We start from the raw sequence: 20,521 nt of genomic DNA, 5'->3' as shown, positions 1-20,521 counted from the left end.
AACTGGGTCCTGCTAGCACAGCACCCATAAGACATAGGAGCAGAATTAGGCCACTCGGCCCATCGAGTCTGCTCCGCCATTCAATCATGGCTGATATTTTCTCATCCCCATCCTCCTGCCTTCTCCCCATGACCCCTGATCCCCTTATTGATCCCAGCGACGTGGGGTGGCTTTAATGGGAAATCCCACTGACAGCAGCGAGAGCAGAGAATCCCGCCCAAGGTCTTCCAATGGGCACACCTGATTAAAAACAAACCGGAAAAGCTTTGCTCGGAAGTTTCATATCTCCATCCCAGAATCCACACAAAAGCATCTCTTCATAAACAGCATTGTAGCAACTGATTACAGTAATGAGCTTCATAAAGATAACTGGATACAAAACAAACTGCAAACGTTCACAGCCTGAAAAGATAGCGTTGGCAGGTTATCTAAATACGTGTGAAAGCAATACTCGATGGTATGTCGCAGTAATTATCAAACGCTTCCTCCAACACTATCACAGAATAACAACATTGCAAATGCAATTTAGCAACACATGGCTCTAATGGGCGAATGCACGTGATACGCTTTTCAAGTGCAGGTTGACACCTGTGTTTCCTCAATCCACCTCTGGTCCTTTTCAAATGATCTTAAATCTGTGGTTCCTGGTTATTGCTCCCTCCACCGCAGAAACAATCTGAAATAACTAACTCGAGTTTCAAATGCCTTTACTGAAACGATGATCGTTTACAGAACTGCCCCATCGGGCGACTGTCTGTGCGGAGTTTGCACGTCCTCCCCGTGTGTGCTTGGGTTTCCTCCGGGCGCTCCGGTTTCCTCCCACAGTCCAAAGACGTGCAGGTTAGGTGGATTGGCCGTGCTAAATTGCCCTTAAGTGTCCAAAAGATTAGGTGGGGTTACTGGGATAGGGTGGGCTTAAGTAGGGTACTCCTTCCAAATGCCGGTGCAGACTCGATGGGCCGAATGGCTTCTTTCTGCACTGTAAAGTTTCTGTGATTCAATGAAGTCCTTGTAACTCAAGGGGAGGTGGTGATGGTGCAGTGATATTGTCACTGGACTAGTCATCCTGAGGTCCAGGGTTCAAATCTCACCCCAGCAGGGGGCGGAATTTGAATTCAATAAAAATCTGGGATTAAAAATAGTTGTTGATTCCTGAAAACATCCATCTGGCTCACTAATGACCTTCAGTGAAGGAAATCTGCCGTCCTTACCTGGCCCGGCCCACGTGTGGCCCCAGACCCAGAAATGGTCCAACAAGTCACTCAGTTGAAGGGCAATTAGGGAAAGGCAATAAAGTAACATTCACATCCCAGGCTTCCACAGTTGACACAGATGAACAGTGTTGGCCTGAGCTTTACTGATTTGTGTTCCATCCAGCAGACTCTCTTTTCCACCGTGGGAGGTTATTCAGGACCTTGCCCCTCACCTGAGGTGTGGTGATCCTCAGGTTAAATCACCACCAGTCAGCTCTCCCCCCTCAAAGGGGGAAAGCAGCCTGTGGCCTTAACATGCATCCAGGAGAACCTTTTAAGCCAGTATGCAGAGGATCCTACAAGAGAGGGGACGGCCCTGGACTTAATTTCCGGGAATGAAGCTGGACAAGTGGTAGAAGTATCAGCGGGGAGCATTTTGCAGACAGTGATCATAACTCAGTTAGATTCAAGATTGTTTTGGAAAAGGACACGGATGGGCCTGAGGTCAAAGTTCTAAACTGGGGGAAGGCCGATTTTAATAAGGTCAGATATGATTTGGCCAGAGTGGACTGGGAGCAGACACTTTTAGGCAAATCTGTGACAGAACAGTAGGACGCTTCAAGAAGGAAATAGGGAGCGTGCAGGGCCAACATGTTCCAATCAAGAAACAGGGTGGAACCAACAAATCCAGGGAACACTCGATAATGAAACATAGAATGCCTACAGTGCAGAAGTAGGCCATTCGGCCCATCGAGTCTACAGCAACCCTCTGAAAGAGCACCCTAACCTAGGTCCAATCCCCCACTCTATCCTTGTAACCCCACATAGGGGCAATTTAGCATATCCAATCCACCTAAACAGCACATCTTTGGACTGTGGGAGGAAAGCCACTCAGATACGGGAAGAATGTGCAAACACCACACAGACAGTCGCCCGAGATTGGAATCGAACCTGGGTTTTGGCCGGCGCACACTCGATGGGCCAAAGGGCCTTTTCTGTGCTGTAGACCTCTATGACTCCACTATCATATTTGACACTCTGATTTGCCAGGAGATGCCCAATATTCATCTGAGGCAGTGGAGGTGGAAACTGTGAAGCAGTTTTTCTTGGCTTGCACAAGTAATCCATGCCTCGCTATTGTAAAGATGAGCGCTGGGGTAGGTCAGTAACACAGCAGAATGAGCTACTTTCCAATATGGGAAATCCATGATGAAGATTCACAGGCTCCCAGACCACAGGTAATGTAGGAAGCAAAAACCTCCAAGCCCCCAACCTCAAAATGAGTCGTCAAAATCCATAAACATTAAGAAAATGGCGAGCAATTTCAACTTTTGCAGGTGAATATGCGCTTGAACGTATCTGAAAGAAAGACAACACGTACATTTTTATAGAGCTCGTCACATCTCTCAGAAATACCCCAAAACACTTCACATACTTTGAAATGTCAATGTGGACAGCAAGTCCCCGCCTGGAGAGTCTTGGAACTGCGAGGCGTTCTCCCAGGAGAAAGGGTTGGCTCTTTTGGGCTGTGTTGAGAAAATATTTCTTCACTTAGAAGGTTGTGAATCTTTGACATTCTCAACCCCAGGGAGCAGTGGATTGTCAGTCACTGATAATATTTAAGGTTAAGATTAGTAGATGTTTAGACACTGGGGGAATGAAGGGATATATAGATTGGGCACAAAAATCCAGTTGTTAGAGAAGATCATCCCTAATCCTATTGGATGGCAGTGAAGGTCAAGGAACCATATGGTCTACTTCTGCTCCCATTTCTTATATTCTTACATATTATTACTAGCAACTGACATGATATACAATAAAAAATAGACAGTGTTCATTCCCACTGTTGACTGCTTGACGATTATCAGAATATATAAGACATGTACCTGTAAAGAGAATATCGCCACCATCAAGAGTTGCTGCCTCGTCTGTCATTTCAACGACATTAAAATTAAGATCATTCAGAACTTGCTTTGTAGCTTCCACCTATTAAGAAAAATAAATGTTGGGTCTCAATTAACATCAAAGACACAATGCAGAAATGGGCCATGTGACCCAATTGGTTCATGCTGGTGTTTAGGCTCCACACAAGCCTCCTCCAATCTAACCCTATAAAAATAAAATGTATCTCATGTACTTGTCCAGCTTCCCTTTAAATGTATCGATACCATTCACCTCAACCATGCTTCACTCCGGAAAAACAGTCGGTGAAGGATAGAAATGAAACCGATCATTTTTCAGTGCAACATTTATTTACAGAGTGAAACAATACAAGCATACATCTCCTAATTTAACTACAACTTAATTCTAGTAAGTGTCTTTTTATGGTTTTCGAGGGAAACCCTCCAATTAATGCTTCCCATATCCAGCTAATCAAAGACAATTGATACATTATTAAGAATCTACTTCCTGTAGTAGTAAGTTCCACGTTCTCACCTCTCTGGTAAATTCCAGACTGGAATTAGTCATTTATGACTAATGTTATTAGTAATGATCCAACGTTTAAGCTGGATGGAGAGGAGAGCTACATAAAAGCCCACCAACCTCTGAAATTAAGGGCAGCACGGTAGCATTGTGGATAGCACAATTGCTTCACAGCTCCAGGGTCCCAGGTTCGATTCTGGCTTGGGTCACTGTCTGTGCGGAGTCGGCACATCCTCCACGTGTGTGCGTGGGTTTCCTCCGGGCGCTCCGGTTTCCTCCCACAGTCCAAAGATGTGCAGGTTGGGTGGATTGGCCATGATAAATTGCCCTTAGTGTCCAAAATTGCCCTTAGTGTTGGGTGGGGTTACTGGGTTATGGGGATAGGGTGGAGGTGTTGACCTTGGGTAGGGTGCTCTTTCCAAGAGCCGGTGCAGACTCGATGGGCCGAATGGCCTCCTTCTGCACTGTAAATTCTATGACTATGATTAAAAACTGGTGGAGTAGGTCTGAGGAGCTGAATGACTTACCCCTGAGTCTAATGTTTCAATGCAGGATTTGATTACAATTAATTACGACAAAGAAAAATAGAAGTGCAAAGATTTGTGAAATTTGTCAAGGATAACTTTAGCACACATCAGTGGCGTTATTTTAGCTTATTCACCAGGAAATCCTTCATAGCCTCACTGACCAAAAGCACACCTGTCAGGTGAATTGCCCCCCTGCGTAGCAGGTAGATATAGTGAGTTATTGATAAATCAATTTACGGGATGTGGGCATCACAGCCTAGGCCAGCTTTTATTGCCCATCCCTAATTGCCCTTGAGAAGGTTGGTGGTGAGCTGCCTTCTTGAACTGCTGCTGTCCATGTGGTGTAGGTACACCCACTGTGCTGTGAGGTGAAAGAAAAAATGAAATGAAATGAAATGAAAATCGCTTATTGTCACAAGTAGGCTTCAAATGAAGTTACTGTGAAAAGCCCCTAGTCGCCACATTCCAGCGCCTGTTCGGGGAGGCTGGTACGGGAATTGAACCGTGCTGCTGGCCTGCCTTGGTCTGCTTTCAAAGCCAGCAAGTTAGCCCTGTGCTAAACCAGCCCCATTGAGGAGTTCCAGGATTTTGACCCAACAACAGTGAAGGAACGGCAATATAGCTCTAAGTCAGGATGGTAAGTGGATTGGCGGGAAACTTATACTTCCAGGTGGGCTTGGGAGATGGCCTCAGGTGCCTCGGTGAGTTCCTGCTCTGATTTGCTCTTAACTACTCGATCGCATGTCCACCCAGTGCACGTTCTTTGTGTTCAAAGTCATTGGGTGGAATTTGACAGCCCCCCGTGAGAGGGTTGAGATTGGGAAAATACGGCAGGCAACTAAAAATTCCATTCCCTTCAGCGGGACCAGAGGACCCCGGGGCGGAAGGAGCCACAAAATTCCAGCCGTTATCATAGAATTTGCAGTGCAGAAGGAGGCCATTCGGCCCATTGAGTCTGCACCGGCTCTTGGAAAGAGCACCCTACCCAAGGTCAACACCTCCACCCCATCCCCATAACCCAGCAACCCCACCCAACACTAAGGGCAATTTTGGACACAAAGGCAATTTATCATGGCCAATCCACCTAACCTGCACATCTTTGGACTGTGGGAGGAAACCGGAGCACCCGGAGGAAACCCACGCACACACGGGGAGGATGTGCAGACTCCGCACAGACAGTGACCCAAGCCGGAATCGAACCTGGGACCCTGGAGCTGTGAAGCAATTGTGCTATCCACAATGCTACCGTGCTGCCCTTATCACAGTCTTGTTTTGTTTATTCCAATGTACGCTACATCCATTGTCCAACAGTGATTGTACTTCAGCCCAAATTGTAATAGTTATCATTGCTCACTCTGTTTGAAACCTGAATAAGTTGTATCAGCGCAAGTTGACGTACGTTGCTGCTTCACGGATAGACCTCCTTATAAAGCACCTGCCCTCACTGAGCTTGACAACACTTCGACAGCACCTTCCATACCAGTGACCTCTACCATCCAGAAGGATAGGAGCAGCAGATACCCGGGAACCCCACCACCTGGAGGTTCCCCTCCAAGTCACTCACCACCCTGACTTGGAAATATATCGCCGTTCCTTCACTGTCGCTGGGGCAACATTCTGGAACTCCATCCCTAACAGCACTCTGGGTGTACCTACACCACATGGGCTGCAGTGGAAACAGCCAGTGGCTGCACCAGCAACCTCTCAAAGGGCTACTGGCCGGACCATACACGTCTGGTGAAGGCCACCCGCCCCTTTGAACGCCACAGCGTGGATTTCAAAGGGACCCTCCCCTCCACCGACCAAAACACATATATCCTCAGTGTGGTCGATGAATACTCAGGTCGATATGACGTCTGCCACCGTCATCAAGGCCCTCAACACAATCTTCACTCTGTTCGGTTTCCCCGCCTACATCCACAGTGACAGGGGATCCTCATTCATGAGTGATGAGCTGCATCAGTTCCTGCTCAGCAGGGGTATCGCCTACAGCAGAACGACGAGCTATAACCCCCGGGGAAACGGGCAGGTAGAGAGGGAGAACGGGACAGTATGGAGAGCCGTCCAGCTGGCCCTACAGTCCAGGAACCTACCAGCCTCTCCCGGGCAGGAGGTCCTCCCTGATGCACTACACTCCATCCGGTCACTGCTGTGCACCGCTACGAATAGCACACCCCATGAAGTACTCTTTACCATCCCCAGAAAGTCCACATCCGGAGTGTCGTTCCCGACTTTTCTCACAGCTCCAGGACCGGTCCTGCTCCCTAGGCACGTCCGACTCCAAAAGGCGGACCCGTTGGTGGATAGGGTACACTTGCTCCAGGCCAACCCCCAGTATGCCTATGTGGCGTACCCCGATGGCAGCCAAGATACTGTCTCCCTCAGGGACCTGGCACCAGCAGGTTCCACCCCAACACCACCCCCGTCCAGCCATCCTCCCCTTCCCCGGCGCTTCCAACATTAACCCCACCAGGTCCATCCCTCCTTCCCCTGCCCACGCAAGAGGACAAAGAAGATTTTGGCACGCTCCCGGAGTCACCGAACAACAGGCCAGCATCGACGTCGCCGCCACCGTTACGTCGCTCCCAGCGGAACGTCAAGGCACCAGACCGGTTGAAATGAAATGAATGAAAATCGCTTATTGTCACAAGTAGGCTTCAAATGAAGTTACTGTGAAAAGCCCCTAGTCGCCACATTCCGGCACCTGTTCGGGGAGGCTGGTACGGGAACCTCTAACTGGCACCGAACTTTCAAGAGGACATTTTTTCTCTCTCACTTTTTTAATAAAACGCTGTACATAATTTTCAATACTGTATATAGTTCTACACCACCCACGCCGGACTCATTTTTAACAGGGGGTGAATGTGGTGAACCACTATACACCTGTATTAGGGGATGTAAGGTAGGACCTGTACTACAGGTTCGCCGGTAGCCCCTGCCTGCTGGCTCCTCCCAGGAGGAGGAGTATAAATATGCGTGTCCTCCATTCAGCTGCCATTTCACCAGCTGCTGTAGGAGTCCAGGCATCTTCCTGCAATAAAGCCATAGTTGTACCCAATCTGAGTCTTTGTACAATTGATCGTGCATCATTGGCCATCGCATTAAGAGGTTCGGGGGTATGGAAAAGAATAGTGCGGGGGGGGGATAGAGCATAGGGTGTCCTTATATGCCGATGACTTGCTGTTATACGTGTCGGAACCGAGTATGTCGATCGAGGGAATATTGGAGCTGCTTCGAGTGTTTGGGTCTTTCTCGGGGTACAAACTAAATCTAGACAGGAGTGAGTATTTTGTGGTGTCTCGGCCGGGGGTGGGGACAGGGGTGGGGGGGGCTGCCGAAATGGCATTCCGTAGGGCAGGGACTCACTTTAGGTACCTGGGGGTGCAGGTTGCCCGGGAGTGGGGGAGGGCTCCGCAGGTACAACATTTCTAGTTTGGTGGGGAGAGTGAAAGCTGATCTGGCAAGGTGGGATGGTCTCCCTCTGTCACTGGCGGGTCGGGTACAGGCGGTTAAAATGAAGTTGTTGCCGTGATTTCTGTTTATTTTTCAATGCCTGCTGATTTTCCTGCCAAAGGCTTTTTTCAGAGAGATTGAGGGAAGGATTACGTCGTTCATATGGGGAGGGAAGGTGGCCAGAGCTGCTACAGAGGGGAAGGCAGGCGGGGGTTTGGGTCTCCCGAACCTGATGTATTACTACTGGGCGGCGAATATGGAGAAGGTGCGGAGCTGGGTCAGAGGGGTTGACTCCCAGTGGGTCAGAATGGAGGAGAGTTTGTGCAGGGGGTCGGGAATGAAAGCTCTAGCAACAGCGCTGCTCCCGATCGCCCCGGGGAAATACTCAGGGGGTGGGATTCTCCGAAATGGAGGCAGAGTGCCCGCGTTTCACGATGGCGTGAAATGGGCGCGGGCACTCCCGGTGGGGCCAGCACAGCGCGGGAGCGGTTCACGCCGCTCCAGCCTCCCTTCCCGGCACCAACCGGGCGCTGCATGCGCGGGGGATTTTCTCAACACGCCGGCCCCGACGCAACATGGCGCGGGGGGTTCAGAGGCCGGTCGCATAACAAAATAGCGCCGGGGCTGGAGAGGCCGGCCCGCCGATCGGCGGGCCCCGATCGTGGTTCAGACTTCATCGGAGGCCGCCCCCCCCCCCCACCCCCGGCCGCCCCCGACCCTGCGCGCAGTGTTCCTGACGGCAGCGACCAGGTGTGGACGGTGCTGGTGGGACTCTGCCTTTTCCGCGCGGCCCATCAAGGCTGGAGAATCGGCGGCCCGCTCCTCGGAGAATCGCGTGCCGCCGTCGGGGCGGCGTGGCGCGGTTGCGGTGATTCGGCGACCTGGCGTGGGGCTCGGAGAATCCCGCCCAGGGAGTCCGGTAATAATAGCTTCATTGAGAATTTGGAGGCAGTTTCGGCAACACTTCGGGTTGGGGGCAGGGTCAAGGGAAATGCCAATTCGGGGGAACCACAGATTTGAGCCAGGGAAGTGGGATGGACATTTTCGGAAATGGGAGAAGGGGGTTAAGACGCTAAAAGATTTGTTTCTTAGGGGTCGGTTTTCAGGATTGAAGGAGCTGGAAGCGAACTATGGGCTGGAGCAGGGGGAAATGTTTAGATACATGCAGGTTTGAGATTTTGCCAGAAAGGAGATACAGAGCTTCCCGGAGGAGCCGGCCTCCACATTGCTGGAGGAGGTGCTGACAACAGGGTGACTGGAGAAGGGGGTAGTGTTAGCGGTTTACGGAGCTATTTTGGAAGAGGAGAAGGGACCACTGGAAGGGATCAAAGCAAAGTGTGAAGAAGAGTTGGGAGAGGTTATAGAGGAGAGGGTCTGGTGTGAGGTGATACGGAGAGTGAATGCCTCCACCTCGTGCGCGAGGTTGGGGCTGATACAGCTGAAGGTGGTATGCAGAGCACACCTCACGAGGGTGAGGATGAGCCGATTCTTTGAGGGAGTGGAAGATGTGTGTGAACGTTGCGGGGGAGGCCCCGCTAATCACGTTCACATGTTTTGGTCCTGTCCAAAGCTAGAGGATTATTGGAAGGTGGTTTTTAGGGTAATTTCTAAAATGGTGCATGTGACACTGGACTTGGGAGGCCATGGGCGTCATTCTCCGCTGGCGGGAGTCTCCGTTCTGCCGGCGCCCGGGGGTTTCCCGACGGCGTGGGGCTGCCCCACAATGGGAAACCCCATTGACCGGCCGGTGTGACGGAGACTCCCGCCGGCCGGTCGACGCAGAAATGTGGCGGGGCGGGTAGGAGAATTTCGCCCCATATTCGGGGTGTCGGACTAGCCAGGGTTGGAAACGGGTGCGGAGGCTGATGTTGTAGCCTTCGCCTCGTTGATCGCCCGAAGGCGGATCCTGTTGGGATGGAGAGCAACCTCTCCACCCTGGTCCCTGGCGTGGTGGGGGGACCTGTTGGAAATCTTGACTCTTGAGAAGGTTAAGTTTGAACTGAGGGGAAGGATGGAGGGGTTCTACAATTCATGGGCTTTATTCACATTGCACTTTCAAGAACTGGATAACATCGAACATTAGTTGCGGGGGGGGGGGGGGGGGGGGGGCGGTGTGTGTTAATGGTGACTATGGGTGATCCCTGATTCCTTTTTGTCATTTGTTTGTGTGAACATGCGGGCTAATGTTTGGGGTTTGGTGGGAGGATGGGATCGTTGTTATTGATATGGCGATTGACGTATTTGTTACTGATTATTGTTTATTGTTGGTGGGTGTAAATCTGGGAGAAAATGTGAAAAAGGAGAATAAAGACTATTTTTTAAGAAACAAATACTTTAGAGCTTCATGACAGGATACACAAATGCATTTTGGGGAATGAAGGTGAACCAGTGGTCTCGTGGGAATGAGGAACTTGAAGAAATTAGAATTAGTGAAGAAATTGTACTGGAGAAATTAAGGGGATTGAAGGTCGGTAAACCCCCAGGAGGTGCCGGCCTAAATCCTAGGCTTTTTAAAGAGGCAGCGGCGGGTGGTACTGGGTGATCTGGGTCTGTCCTTCCAGAATTCCCTTGATTCTAGAACAGTTCCTGTGGATTGAAAGATAGCAAACAAAACCCCTGGATGTTCCAGAAAGGCAGGGGTGGGAGAAAGAGACAAAACAGGGAATGTTTCCCCCGTTGGGAGAGCCTGGAACACAGGGGTCACAGCTTCACAAGAAAGGGTCGGCCATTTAGGACTGAGATGGGGAGAGATCTCTTCACTCGGAAGATTTCTCTGCCCTGGAGAGCTTTGGATGCCCAGTTGATGAGTATATTTGAGTCTGGGATTGGTAGGTTTTTGGATAATATGGGATTGAGAGGGATATGGGGATAATCCGGGCTGATAGAATTGTGGTAGAAAATCAGCCATGGCCATCAGCTTGTCATTCAATCGCGCCCAATAGATTGAATGTTCTAATACTGCGCCATTTCTATGTTGCTGACATGAAGTACTCCTGTCCGTCTCATTTAAAGAACATTAAATCCCTCACATGTAGAAGCTCAGTGAACGGTTAAATTACAGTGAATAACCCACTTTACAAAAAGAGGGAAGGAGGTAATGCACTGAGGGGGAGGCAGATTGGAGTGCGCTGACAGGAGGCGTTCCCTCTTGAGAGGCCATCCAGATTTGGGATAGGCACGGTGAATGAGGTGATTAAGGAAACGGCAATGTTTTTCCCAGCTATCTTTTAAGCCGAAAGTGCATCAAATATTCACTCGCAAGCGATTTGTCGCCTCTTCTTCTCGCGTGCTCTCAGTCCACTGTTGGCTTCGGGCCCATGGAATAAAGTTAATTAGACACACAAACTGGAGACGCAATCTGCTCCCCCCAGCCCTCCACCCCACCCCTCACAAGCCTATGACCTCAATCTGTCGTGTAAAGTGGGATATGTGTGGGTGTCTGACATGACACATGAGCCAATGATTAGGGCTCCACGGGTATATCTGCTCAGCAGATGGGTCGCTGTTCTTTGCAATTTGAAACTGCAATGTTGCCAGGCCTCTTACATTGCAAACTTGTATTCCGCACATATTAAATTGGTGCTGCTTTCTGGCAACGCTTTGATACATCAGTGTGCAATTGCATGACAGTTTTAACTGACATTAGTCAGAGGATACAGCAGGATTTAGATTGTTTGGAGACTTGGGCGGAGAGATGGCAGATGGAGTTTAATCCGGACAAATGTGAGGTAATGCATTTTGGAAGGTCTAATGCAGGTAGAGAATATACAGTGAATGGTAGAACCCTCAAGAGTATTGAAAGTCAAAGAGATCTAGGAGTACAGGTCCACAGGTCATTGAAAGGGGCAACACAGGTGGAGAAGGTAGTCAAGAAGGCATACGGCATGCTTGCCTTCATTGGCCAGGGCATTGAGTATAAGAATTGGCAAGTCATGTTGCAGCTGTATAGAACCTTAGTTAGGCCACACTTGGAGTATAGTGTTCAATTCTGGTCGCCACACTACCAGAAGGATGTGGAGGCTTTAGAGAGGGTGCAGAAGAGATTTACCAGAATGTTGCCTGGTATGGAGGGCATAAGCTATGAGGAGCGATTGAATAAACTCGGTTTGTTCTCACTGGAACGAAGGAGGTTGAGGGGCGACCTGATAGAGGTATACAAAATTATGAGGGGCATAGACAGAGTGGATAGTCAGAGGCTTTTCCCCAGGGTAGAGGGGTCAATTACTAGGGGGCATAGGTTTAAGGTGAGAGGGGCAAGGTTTAGAGTAGATGTACGAGGCAGGTTTTTTACGCAGAGGGTAGTGGGTGCCTGGAACTCGCTACCGGAGGAGGTAGTGGAAGCAGGGACGATAGGGACATTTAAGGGGCATCTTGACAAATATATGAATAGGATGGGAATAGAGGGATACGGACCCAGGAAGTGTAGAAGATTGTAGTTTAGTCGGGCAGTATGGTCGGCACGGGCTTGGAGGGCCGAAGGGCCTGTTCCTGTGCTGTACATTTCTTTGTTCTTTGTTGTTCTTATAGTGCGAGATACGGTGCGGAGGAGATTTCCTGGTACGATTCCAGGAATGGGGGATTTAGTCCCACGGTTAGGGTTGGAGAAATTGGGATCCTTCCCCTTGGAGCAAAGGAGGTTGAGGGGCTAATCGATAACAAGATTGTGCCAGCTTTAGACAAGGTGAGGCAATTTCTTTCCATTCCTCTGCTCTTTCCCCATATCCTTACATTTCCCCTTCAAATATTTATTCAATCCCCTTTCAGTGTCTGTTAATAAATCTGTATCCAGCGCCTTATCAGGCAGTGAATTCCAAATCCTAATCACTCGTTTTTCCTGTGGTCACTCTGGTTCATTTGCCAATCATCCGAAATCTGTGCCTTCTGGTTATAGACATTTCAGTCGGGGGCGGCACGGCGGAGCAGTGGTTAGCACAGCTGCCTCGGGGCCCCGGGTCACTATCCGTGTAGAGTTTGCACATTCTCCCCGTGTCTGTGTGGGTCTCACCCCCACAACCCAAAGATGTGCAGGGTAGGTGGACTGGCCACGCTAAATTGCCCCTTAACTGAAAAAAAAAGAGAATTGGGCACTCTAAATTCATGAAAAAAAGGAAAATAAAGATAGAAATTTCAGTGATTGGGTTGGAACCTGCTCGTCCTTACTTACCCAACCTCAATGAATTTGAATGTCTCTATCAAATCTCCTCTCAATCTACTGAGCTGTTACAGGAACAATCCCAAATTCTCCAGCCTCTCCACATAACTTTAGTTTCTCAACCCTGAAACCATCATTCTCCTCTGTACCCTTCTCGAAAGGCTTTATGGGCGAAATTCTCCGGTATCGGCGCGATGTCCGCCGACCGGCGCCCAAAATGGCGCAAATCAGTCAGGCATCGCGCCGCCCCAAAGGTGCGGAATCCTCCGCATCTTGGGGGGCCGAGCCCCAAACTTAAGGGGCTAGGTCGGCGCCGGACGAATTTCCGCCCCGCCAGCTGGCGGGAAAGGCCTTTGTTGCCCCGCCAGCTGGCGCGGAAATGACATCTCCGGGCGGCGCATGCGCGGGAGCGTAAGCGGCCGCTCACGGCATCCCCGCGCATGCGCTGTGGAGGGAGTCTCTTCCGCCTCCGAGTGCCCCCACGGCACAGGCCTGCCCGCGGATCGGTGGGCCCCGATCGCGGGCCAGGCCACTGTGGGGGCACCCCCCGGGGCCAGGTCGCCACGCGCCCCCCCCCCAGGACCCCAGAGCCCGCCCGCGCCGCTGTGTCCCGCCGGTAAGAGAGGTGGTTTAATCTACGCCGGCGGGACAGGCGTTCTAGCAGCGGGACTTCGGCCCATCCGGGCCGGAGAATCCCGGGGGGGGGGGGCCCGCCAACCGGCGCGATTCCCGCACCCACCGAATATCCGGTGCCGGAGAATTCGGCAACAGGCGGGGGCGGGATTCACACCAACCCCCGGCGATTCTCCGACCCGGCGGGGGGGTCGGAGAATCTCGCCCCAGATTCCTCACATTTTATGTGGCATTGTGTGCACCAGTGAGCAATGATGTAACATCGCCAAAGCTGAGTTTCTGAACCAATATCGTGAACATTGGAACTTGGGAGCATAGACGGGGGGAGGCGGCGTTGGTATTGTCGCTGGACTTGTAATCCAGAGACCCAGGTTCAAATTGGCAGATGGCAAAATCTGAATTCAATAGAAATCTGGGGCGGGATTCTCCGCGAACCGGCGGGCCAATCCGGCGCCGAGGGGCGAGGCCAGCGGCGGAGTGTTTGGCGTCGCGCCAGCCGGCGCGAGTTGATGCATGCGCGGGAGCACCAGCGTGTGCTGCGTCATCCCAGCGCATGCGCATCGGGGGCTTTTTCTCCGCACCGGCCATGGCGGAGGTTGACATCGGCCAGTGCGGTGGGAAAGAGTGCCCCCACGGCACAGGCCTGCCCGCGGATCGGTGGGCCCTGATCTGTATTCAGCGCCTTATCAGACAGTGAATTCCAAATCCTAATCACTCGTTTTTCCTGCAGTCACCTCTGGTGCGGATCGGTGGGCCCTGATCGTGGGCCAGGCCACCATGGGAGCGCCCCCCAGGGCCAGATCCCCCCGCGCCCCTCCGAGGACTCTGCAGGCCGCCCGTGGAGCCAGGTCCCGCCAGTAAGGACCTGTTGTGATTTCCGCCGGCGGGACTCGCCGAAAACGGGCGGCCACTCGGCCCATCGCGGGCCGGAGAATCGCCGGGGGTGGGGGGCGCTACCAGCGGCCGCCGACCGGCGCGATTCCCGCCTCCGCCAAAACCCGGCACTGGAGAATTCGGCAGCCGGTGGGGGCGGGATTCACGCCCCCCCCCCCCCCCCCCCCGATTCTCTGACCCAGCGGGGTGTCGGAGAATCCCACCCCTGAATTCAATAAAAGTCTAATAATGACCATGAAATGATTGTCGTGAAGGGAAACCCATCTGGTTCACTAATGTCCTTTAGGGAAGGAAATCTGCCGTCCTTACCCGGTCTGGCCCACATGTGATTCCGGACGGTCTAGCCAGCCACTCTTAAGGGCAGCTAGGGGTGGGCACTAAATGCTAGCTTAGTCAGCAATGCCCACATCCTGTAAATGAATTTTTAAAAGTTTTAAGAATAGGGGGGTTTCTCTTTCCAGATAGAGTTGAGGAGTATTTTCTCTCTCAGAGCGTCGTTAGCCTGTGGAATTCTCTCCCCCAGGGATCAGTGGAGTTGGGTCATTAAACATATTCAGGCTGAGTTAGACTGATTTGTGATAGATAAGGGAGTCGAAGGTTATGGGGGTCCGGACAGGAAAGTGCAGTGGAGACCTCAATCAAATCAACCATGATCATACTCAATGGCTACATTTGGCTCAATTCTCTGTGACTGAGCACGCACTATTGGCCCAGGAATGCACTGCATTCATAATCATTCAAAAAGTGCAATGTCCCAGAGTACAGCAGACAAAATGCTTGCTGTTTATTTTTCTTCAATGGGATGTGTGTCACTGGCAGTCCGGCATTTGGTGCCCTGAGCTGAGTGTCTCACTCGGCCATTTCGGAGGAGGGTATTTAAGAGTCAACCCCATTGCTGTGGGCCTGGAGTCACATGTAGGCCAGACCGGATAAGGACGGCAGATTTCCTTTCCTGAAGGATATTAGTGAACCAGCTAGGTTTTTACAACAATTGATGATCATTTCACGGTCACCGTTACTGAGACGAGCTTCATATTCCAGATTTTATTGACTGAACTCAAATTCCACCAGTTGCTATGGACTTCTGCATTGCTAGTCTGGTAACATTAGCACACACCACCGTCTCCCCTAATTACTGCTTCCGTCACTGGCTGAACGCAGAATTGCTTGGAAAATATATTTAAAATGATGAAATATTCTTGGATCTACTTCTTCCCAAGTTAATAAGGAAGAGGAGCAGGAGTCGACCATTCTGCCCCTCGTTCCTATTCTATCACTCAATGAAATGGTGGCTGACCCGGTTGTGGCTTTACCGTCTCATTCTGGGTATTCTTCTTAGTCTGTTGGAGCCGGTATTTATCCCTCACACACCTGTTGGAGGTCTTGTGGCGTGTGGGTAGCGTCCCTGTCTCTGAGTCGGAAACTCTGGTTTCGAGTCCCACCCCAGGACTTGACGAGGGCCAAGGAGGGCGCGTTCATAACGGGGGAAATAGGTTGAGTACGTCTCCCTGCAAAACCTTCCTAACACACCAATGGCTGGTGGTAAGATTGGGAGATTCTCCTGGTCAGCCCTGCTCGATATGGAGTGGCCCCCCTCAAACTAGAAATCCCTGGCGATGGACTAGCGACCTGTTCCGGGAATTACTCGCTATGGAAACAGATGACAATGAAAAAATGAAAATCGCTTATTGTCACGAGTAGGCTTCAATGAAGTTACTGTGAAAAGCCCCTAGTCGCCACATTCCGGCGCCTGTTCGGGGAGGCCGGTACGGGAATTGAACCGGGCTGCTGGCCTTGTTCTGCATGACAAGCCAGCTGTTTAGCCCAGTGTGCTAAACCAGCCCAAAGTCTGGGTGCATCACTGGGTGTGGGAAAAGAATTGGAATGGAACACAGTACCTGGTTGTTTATATGCTGTACTTGGGAGCTTGCTGAGTGTAAATTGGCTGCCACCTTTCCCATGTTCCTACACTTCAACTGAACGTCTAAAGCATTTTAGGACAAGGTGAGATCAATGCAGCAATGGCATCGTGCAGAGGTGGCTGATCAATGCCAGCCTCACCAGCTGTCCCCAAGTCCAGGAAACGAATAAACAAAAATGTAAAGGACATTAATCCTGGAGTATTGCTCGATGATGTGTGGATTTCTTCAGAGCAAGACACTTTACAAATCACAAACTACTGTGAGATGTTATTTTGCTGCTGTCTACAAACATCGATCTGGATCACGGGGCTGGATTTTTACAGTTTTCAGCGGGGTGAGGGCGAATCTTGGCCGGGATTCTCCCCTAACCGGCGTGCCGGGCCGTACCGGCACCGAGGAGTAGCGTGAACCAATCCGGCGTTGGGCCACCCGGTATTCCGCACCTTCAGGGGCTAGGCTGGCGGCGGCGGGGTTGGCGCATGCGCGGGAGTGCCAGCGTGTACTGGCATCATCCCAGCGCCTGTGCAGGGGGGTTCTTCTCCGCGCCGGCCATGGTGGACCGTTACAGCGGCTGGCGCGGAGGGAAAGAGTGCCCCCACGGCACAGGCCCGCCCGCGGATGGGTGGGCCCCGATCGCGGGCCAGGCCACCGAGGATTCCGCAGGCTGACCACAGAGCCAGGTCCCGCCGCTACGGACCTGGTGTAATCTACGTCGGCGGGACAGGCTGAAAACGGACGGCCGCTCGGCCCATCGTGGGGTGGAGAATCGCCGTGGGGGGGCCGCTGCCAACGGCCCCCGACCAGCGCAACGCGATTCCCGCCCCCGCTGAAAAAACGGCGCCGGAGAATCCGGCAGCCAGCGTCGGGGCGGGATTCACGCCGCCCCCCTGGCAATTATCCGCCCCGGCGGGGGGTCGGAGAATCCCGCCCCTTATCTTTATTAGTGTCACAAGTAGGCTTACATTAACACCACAATGAAGTTACTGTGAAAAGCCCCTAGTCGCCACACTCCGGCGCCTGTTCAGGTACACAGAGCAGGGAGTGGGTCACGCCCAACACTTTAAAAGCTCCCCTGCCCTCTCTCTCTCCTGAGTTCTTCTGCCAGGTTCACGACAATGGAAACAAAATGAAGTAAATCAACAAACAAACGCTGCCGCGTTCACCAGCACAGACTCTGCTGCAACCTGTAGCCGTGGTCTCATTGGCAGAGCTCGTCCTCCTCCTTTGTGCCCCCTCCTCATTCCTGGAGTCCCAAATATGTCGGTGTAACGACATGGATTGCCGATCCAAAGTCAACGCGCCATATTTTACATATTTGTGGGGGCGAGGCCTAGCCGAATTGCGGCTGTAAAATCCAACCCCTTTGATGTTGTCTAATTGGGCAAATATTTCCAGCATTTTCTGTCTTTATTTCATATTTATGCTGCTTGCTGACTGGGGGAGGAAATAAAATGTGGATCATATTTCGTTGATTTTATTTAATCTCCCAGGGCCCAGTAAGATTTGCTTGGTTCCTTCGAGTCCCTATGTCAAATTTGAATTAGTCGCAGCCACTTGGAACAGATTTAAGTTCAATGGGGCAAGTCTATCCTCGTGAGGCATGTACAATATCTGAATAGTTTCCCGGTCCATGGTCATATCCGCTTGGAGCTGTTGGATGATCAATGAAGAATGTGGGATGCCGAAAGGACAATTCTTTCCAGGCTTCAGAACAGCTAATCTTGGGACAGAGGAATAGACAGGTCTCAGTTAACAACAGCCTGCATTTATATAGCACCCTTAGCGTCGTAAATTTCCAAGGTGCTTCACAGGTGTACAATCAGACAATAACTGGGACTGAGGCGTGTAAAGAGTTGTTAGGTCAACAGGGGGGTTTTATGGAGAGTTTTAAAGGGGGAGAATGGGGTTAGATTTATCTCTACACTGTACACTGTTCCAACAGTGGGCAGGATTCTCCGAACCCCGAGCCATGTGTTTCCCGACAGTGCGCCGTTCGCTGGCGGCGGGATTTTATCTTCCCGCTGCTCGTCAATGGGATTCCCCATCAAAGCCAGCCCACACCGCCGGGAATCCTGCAGGCGGGGGTGGGCTGCCAACGGGGAAAGTGAATCCCAACGGCTGGAGAATTCCAGTCAGTATCTTTGCACCGTCACAATTTTAATTATCCGACCAGTGAGACCCTGAGCTCTGGAATTCCACCCCCACTAAGATATTCCTTAACGCCGACCTCCTTCACTAGGCATTTGGACATCTTGGGCGGGATTCTCCGACCCCCCGCCGGGTTGGAGAATCACCGGGGGAGGGGCGGGATCCGGCTGCCGAATTCTCCGGCGCCGGGGATTTGGCGGGGGCGGGAATCGCGCCGCTCCGATCGGCGGCCGCTGGCAACGACCCCCCCCCCCCGCCGATTCTCCGGCCCGCGAAAGGCCGAGTGGCCGCCCGTTTTCGGCCGGTCCCGCCGGCGTATGTTATGACAGGTACTTGCCGGCGGGACCTGGCAGCCTCTGGGTTCCTGGGCGGGGGGGATCTGGCCCCGGGAGGTGCCACCATGACGGCCTGGCCCACGATCGGACCCACCGATCCGCGGGCGGGCCTGTGCCGTGTGGGCACTCTATTCCTCCGCGCCGGCTGATATACCGCTCCGCGATGGCTGGCGCGGAGATGAACTCCCCCTTCGCATGTGCTGCGATGACGCCAGCACACACTGGCGCTCCCGCGCATGCACCAACTCGCGCGGCCTGCGGCGGCCCTTCGGTGCCGGTTGGCATGGTGCCAAGCCCCTTCCACGCTGGCTGGCGCGGCGCAAACCACTCTGGCGCCAGCCTAGCCTCTGAAGGTGCGGAGGATTCCGCACCCTCGGGGCGGCCCGACACCGGAGTGGTTCACGCCACTCCTTCCCGCTGGAGTTGCCCGCCCCGCCGATTCCCAAAGAATCCCTCCCCTATGGGGTTGGGTGAAGCTAATTTCGCTTTGTAACGTGCCTGCGAAGGGCGTTGGGATGTTTTATTACAATGTAGGTTTATAGAGATGAAAGTTGTGGTTGTGTAGGAGGTACAGGTTGCCTAGTTTCCCAATATCCCCACAGGGGAGCAATGCTATCTCCTGACGAATTGAGGCACGCATCAAAAATCCCCACTCGAGTCTCTGTGTATGAATGTTTGCCGCTTCTAGAAAGTGTAAATGAGCCATGTTACAAACTCAACTGATTATCTTACATTAGTTGCCAGTGTCACTCAGGATTGTTCGGTAAGTGCTGCCCAAACGCAGAATCACAACTAACAGTAGGTGTTTTGTTTTGGATTTTGCGAGTGTGGGCTGGTTGAGTACGGTCTGTACGCGGCCTATTACAAATAACCAAAGGAACGTGCTGTTTGATTCGACCAGCCAATTGTGGCTCCTACAACCTACATACCTGACATCACATTGGCACTGACATTCATTTACTCATGTCTCTAACTATCTATCCAATTGTCCTTTAAACATTCCAGCACGATATGCCAGCACATTCTCTTCAGTCTATTTCACCCTCTCATTTAAATCTAGGACTTGGGGTTATTGGAAAAATATGATCAAGCAGATTTTATAATCTCAGGTTGTCCAAAAGTTACCATAAGGAGCAGTTGATGTGAATAGTAGAGGTGCATTTAAGGAGAATCTAGAGAAATGCATGAGGGAGAAATGAATAGACAGATAACTGGTTTGTGATGCAGAACAAGGCCAGCAGCGCGGGTTCAATTCCCGTACCGGCCTCCCCGAACAGGCGCCCGGAATGTGGCGACTAGGGGCTCTTCACAGTAACTTCATTGCAGTGTTAATGTAAGCCTACTTGTGACAATAAAGATTATTTATTTATTTATTTTATAAAGTGATTTATAGAGGCGTCAGAGTAGACAGATTGGAGCATGGATATCACCATGGACCTGATGGGCTGAATGGTCTGCCTCTGTGCTTTGTATCAAAGAGTATTCAAGGGAATTTGGATTGGTCTAGCGAGTGGGCAAGAAGATGGCAGATGGAGTTTAATGTGAATATGTATGAAGTTATTGGGAGGAACAGAGTGTTTCTTAAATGGTTTGGAATTGGGACATCTTGAACTTCAAAAGGACATGTTTGTCCTAGTTCATGAGTCAGTAAAGGCAGCACTGAGGGTGGTAAGGGTGCAGAATATGCTCTGGGTGGGGGACTTCAATGTCCATCATCAAGAGTGGTTTGGTACGACTGCCACAGACCGAGCTGGCAGGGCCCTAAAGGACATAGCTGCTAGACTGGGACTGCAGCAGGTGGCGAGGGAACCAACAAGAGGGAAAAACATACTTGACCTCA

At 51.6% G+C, this 20,521-nt stretch overlaps 1 protein-coding gene across 4 annotated transcripts in view; it reads right to left on the bottom strand.

Annotated features, from left to right (window-relative positions):
* The window catches only part of ddah1 (dimethylarginine dimethylaminohydrolase 1), a 240,128-nt gene that overhangs the window by 38,300 nt on the left and 181,307 nt on the right, over positions 1-20,521 (bottom strand). For 3 of the 4 annotated variants that reach the window (XM_072510305.1, XM_072510304.1, XM_072510307.1), the window contains exon 2: positions 3,080-3,179. In XM_072510305.1, coding sequence (XP_072366406.1) covers positions 3,080-3,179 — 100 coding nt within the window. Of the gene's footprint in view, positions 1-3,079; positions 3,180-17,382; positions 17,455-20,521 lie in introns of those variants that run through there. The other variant, XM_072510306.1, reaches the window with a different exon arrangement.

This window comes from Scyliorhinus torazame, chromosome 7 (assembly GCF_047496885.1).
Source record: "Scyliorhinus torazame isolate Kashiwa2021f chromosome 7, sScyTor2.1, whole genome shotgun sequence".
NCBI lineage: Eukaryota > Metazoa > Chordata > Chondrichthyes > Carcharhiniformes > Scyliorhinidae > Scyliorhinus > Scyliorhinus torazame.
This window is presented reverse-complemented; position numbering and strand designations above follow the sequence as displayed.